Source organism: Eriocheir sinensis, chromosome 69 (assembly GCF_024679095.1).
Source record: "Eriocheir sinensis breed Jianghai 21 chromosome 69, ASM2467909v1, whole genome shotgun sequence".
Lineage (NCBI taxonomy): Eukaryota > Metazoa > Arthropoda > Malacostraca > Decapoda > Varunidae > Eriocheir > Eriocheir sinensis.
In genome coordinates this window covers 309,755-314,754 of record NC_066577.1, presented here as the reverse complement: position 1 = coordinate 314,754, position 5,000 = coordinate 309,755, and the positions used below count along the sequence as shown (strand labels likewise).

General features: G+C 35.3%; 1 protein-coding gene across 1 annotated transcript in view; it reads right to left on the bottom strand.

Annotated features, from left to right (window-relative positions):
- Positions 1–4,494: 4,494 nt before the first annotated feature.
- LOC126988351 (platelet glycoprotein Ib alpha chain-like) overlaps positions 4,495–5,000 on the bottom strand; it is a 12,779-nt gene continuing 12,273 nt past the window's right edge. Inside the window, exon 2 of the mRNA XM_050846409.1 lies at positions 4,495–4,620. Coding sequence (XP_050702366.1) covers positions 4,610–4,620 — 11 coding nt within the window. The 3' untranslated portion in view covers positions 4,495–4,609. The remainder of the gene's footprint in view (positions 4,621–5,000) is intronic.

Sequence of the window (5,000 nt, the reverse complement as noted above, 5' to 3'; positions counted from 1 at the left end):
GGACGGCGCGTGGAACGATTTCAAGAACAAACTCCTAGAGGTAGAGAGAACAACTGTTCCCATGAAGACTAGGAGAACAAATAATGCCACAAGCCCACCATGGATGACTACCCAAGTTCGACAGGCGATTAATTTAAAGAAGAGAAAATACAACTTGCTAAAGGACAACAGCACTATATATATATATATATATATATATATATATATATCTATATATATATATATATATATATATATATATATATATATAGATATATATATATATATATATATATATATATATATATATATATATATATATATATCTTCTCCATACGAGCTTAATCCCACTGTATTGCAGGGTCGGCCGCTCGAGTTATCTTTCGCCACCTGCTTCTATCCATTGTATCATCGTCTTGCACTCCTAGTGTATTCATGTCACACTTTATCACATCTCTCCATCTTATTCTTTGTCTTCCGATACTCCTTCTTCCCCTAACCCCGCCACCATTGCCTTCGTCACTGGTCCATCATCATCTCTCCATCTTATTCTTTGTCTTCAGATACGCCTTCTTCCCCTAACCCCGCCACCAATGCCTGAGTCACTGGTCCATCATCATCTATCCTTTTCACGTGTCCAAAGTATCTCAGTCGTGCTCCTCTCGCCTTCTCCTTTATATTACATATTCCACATTCTTCTTATATCTTCACTTTGTCTCCTCCCCAACAGTGTGCTATCCACCTCACCATCCTCATCCCCGTTCTCTCCAAAATGCCTTCTTCTTTCTTCCTGAAGGACAATGTTTCTGCGCCATACAAAAGTACTGGTCTCAGCACACTTTGCTGTATTTTCATTCTCAGTTTCAATGGTATTTTCTTATCTAAGGTCACCCCGCTCACTTCCCTCCATTTTTGCCATACATCTTTTACTCTTTGTCTCTCTGTCCCTCCTTAATCTGCAATTACTGATCCCAAATATTTAAATTCATTCGTCTGTTTCAATCTTCCGATGTTACACTCATTTCTTCATGCCCTTCCTACTGCTTACCATTACCTCCGTCTTTTGTGTGTTGACTTTCATTCCCTTTCTCTCAGGTTACCTTTCCATATCAAATATCTCTGCTGTAGGCCTTCCTCTGTATCCGCAATGATGGCTAGGTCGTCGGCGAATAACAACTCCACAGGTCATCATTTTCCCTTATGTCCATTGTTATTGTGTCCAACACAGTAAGAAACAGAAAGGACTCGAAGCTGATCCCTGATGGAGTCCTACTTCAACTAAGAAAGACTCTGTTTCTCCATACTTCGTCGGCACCGTTGTTTTAGCTCCCTCATACATCATCCTCACCAATCTTATCAGCTTTTCCGGCACTCCTCTCTTTCTCAAGCTCCAATACAAGACTTCTCTAGGCACTCTGTCATAAGCTTTCTCAAGTCCACAAAACACCAATACACTTTTCTGTTTCCTTCTAGATATTTTCCTGTATCTGCCTTACAATAAATGTTGCATCCACAGTGCTCGATCCAGTCATGAATCCGAATTGTTGATTGTGAATTTTGAGCAACTCTCTCAGTCTGCCTTCTCTCACTCTTTCCAGTATTTTCAGGACATGCTCCAACAACTTAATACCTCTGTAGTTTCACAACTCAATGTATCTCCCTTCTGCTTGTACAACTTAACTATTTTACTTTCTTTCCAATCTTCAGGCATTTTCTCTGTACTCCAGATCTTTTCTAACAATGAGTATGTCTTTCATCCCTCACGCTGGTAAACTCTGGAACAATCTTCCTTCATCTGTATTTCCTCCTGCCTACGACTTGAACTCTTTCAAGAGGAGGGTATCAGGACACCTCTCCTCCAGTATTTGATCTTGTTTTCTGCCACCTATTTTTTTTCTTTTTAGGAGCAGCTAGTAGCAGGCCTTTTTCTAATTATTGTTTTCTTTTTGTGCCTTGAGCTGCCTCCTTTGTTGTAAAAAAACAAAAAAAAAATATAGATATATATATATATATATATATATATATATATATATATATATATATATATATATATATATATATATACATGTATATATATATATATATATATATATATATATATATATATATATATATATATATATAGTTCTATATATATATATATATATATATATATATATATATATATATATATATATATATATATATATATATATATATATATATATATATATATATATATATATATATATATATATATATATATATATATATATATATATATATATATATATATATATATATATATATATATATATATATATATATATATATATATAGAATCAGAATCAGTATGTTTATTTCCATTTTATACAATGGTTGTTCTTTACAGGCTAAAACTATTGATCATAGCAAGATACAGAGAGTGCGATGAAATTTTCTTTTTTTTAAATATAACTAGAATATAATTGCTGATAAAAAGAAAGCGTGGACTAATATCCAGGACATCATGTAAAACATTATAAGATAAAGTCTAATAAGAGAGTAATCAGAGCAATTAGTTACCTGTGCTAGAGGTGTTTCCTCAGGTAGACGTTAAAGCCATTCAAACTCTAACATTTCTTTACTTTTTTGGAGACTATTCCATATTCTTGGCCCTCTGACTGTAATAGATCGGGACCCAATGTCAGTGTGTGTTTTTGTACATAGAGTAGAGTTTTTAGTCCAGTGTTTGTGTCAACTATTTGTCTTACTCGTGGAAAAGAGAATTGTCCTCCGGGAAAATGTTTCTTCGGGGCCTTGAATACTATGATGCACTGTTCAAAAATGCACTTCTGTTCAATATTTGGCCATTGTAATTCATATCAGAGTTTGGTTACACGGTCAAACTTGGCTCCTCCAGTAACCACTTTTGCAGCAAAATTCTGTATCCTTTGAATCCTTCTCAGCTGTGTGATATTTGTGGTGCCCCAAACAGTTATCCCATAGTTAAGGTGACTTGGAGCAAGTGTCTGAACCACTGTTAATTAACCTGGCCTCCCTCCTGAGCAAGTCTTGAAGGCGATTTATGTACATAAGCATGCCAGATACTTTTTAAGTAATTTCTGTCACGTGCGTATCAAGCAGCATGTTCCTGTCAAAATGTAGCCCCAAGGTCTCGACATTTTGGCAGGGCTTAACTAAGGCACCCCCTACTTTGAGTGTGGTGTTATCCGGTACTCGTGGTATCAGAGCTCTTGTGCCTAGAAATATACATTGAGTCTTTTTGGAGTTCAGCAAGAGACCATTCCTATTAAAATAGTTTTAATTTTTTCTAACGTCTGTCCTGTTCAAAGAATTACTTCAGATAGATTTTCAGTATTTCCAGTTTGAATGAATTGTGTGTCGTCAGCATAATGTATAGCAAAACAGTCTTTAATTTCTTGTGACAGGTCATTTACATAAACCTTAAATAGCAATGGGCCCTGAATGGATCCTTGCGGGACTCCAAAAGATACTTGTAGTCTAGAGGACAAATTTCCACCAATTCGCACAGACTGAGTCCTGTTACATAGATAATCTTCAAACCAAAATATGTCGATTCCTAATTCATTGCATTTTCTGAGTAGAATGTCATGGCAGACACTATCAAAAGCTTTAGATAGGTCGCAAAGAGTTAAAAGACATATTTCTCCTTTGTCCATGGTGTCATAAATCTTTTTAGAAACTTGTAGGAGAGCAGTCTCAGTAGATAAGTTTGGTCTGAAGCCATGTTGAGTGCTGCTAAAGAGGAAATTCTGTTCCATAAATTGGACCAACTGAGTAGCAACGATCTTTTCTAATATTTCAGATACAACTGGGAGCAAGGACATTGTCCATCTGTTGCCTACTTCTCCTTTCTTAAATATTGGTGTGACAATAGCGTGCTTCCAGGCATTAGGAAAGATACCTCTTGTTATTGTGTATACCTATGATACATGTGATGTGCGGTAGAATTGCTGGCAGAGCGTCTTTGATGAGTCTCAGGGAGATGTTGTCAGATCCGTGTGGGTTGGATTCCTTGAGGTGCTTTATGGTGAGAATGATTGTGTCAATATCGGTAGGCTGGGGACGAAAGGTGTTACGACTGTTAATGTTTTCAGGAGATCAGTTTTCGTGATTGTTCTGAGACTCCTCGAAAGCTTTTTTTCCAACATTAGCAAAAACAATTGTTGAAGTCTTCGACACTGCATTCCTCATTTACTTTATTTGCTTGTTTCTTTGTGCCAGGAACTCTTTCTTTCAAGACTCTCCACTCAGCTGTTGTGTTACCTCTGGACGTGTTAAGTCTGTAATAGTCCTTCCTGGCAGCACCCATCACGGCTGTGACTCTCTTCTTCAGGACTTTGTATTCTCGTTGTAAGCTTATGTTATATCTGTCATGTCTTAGAGCTTTCTGTGTGGTGTTCCTTCCACGGATGACGAGGAGAATGTCTTCACTCAACCTTGGCGCGGGAGGAGAGGAGAGGAGGAGGAGGTGAGGAGAGGAGGAGGAGGAGAGGAGAGGAGAGAGAGAGAGGGCAGGTTGATAGAGGATATAGAGACACACAATGGGCGCCTCTGTGCCCCAGAGCCCCCCTGCCGCCTTCAAGGGTCTCCTGCTGGTCACTCAGGGCGGCGGGCGTGTACTGGTCTAGGCGGCGTCTGGAGAAGGGAGAGGAGGCGCGGCTGTAATATTATTGTTATTATTGTTATTATTATTATTATTATTATTATTATTATTATTATTATTATTATTATTATTATTATTATTATTATTATTATTATTGTTATTATTATTATTATTATTATTATTATTATTATTATTATTATTATTATTATTATTATTATTATTATTATTATTATTATTATTATTATTATTATTATTATTATTATTATTATTATTATTATTATTATTATTATTATTATTATTATTATTATTATTATTATTATTATTATTATTATTATTATTATTATTATTATTATTATTATTATTATTATTATTATTATTATTATTATTATTATTATTATTATTATTATTATTA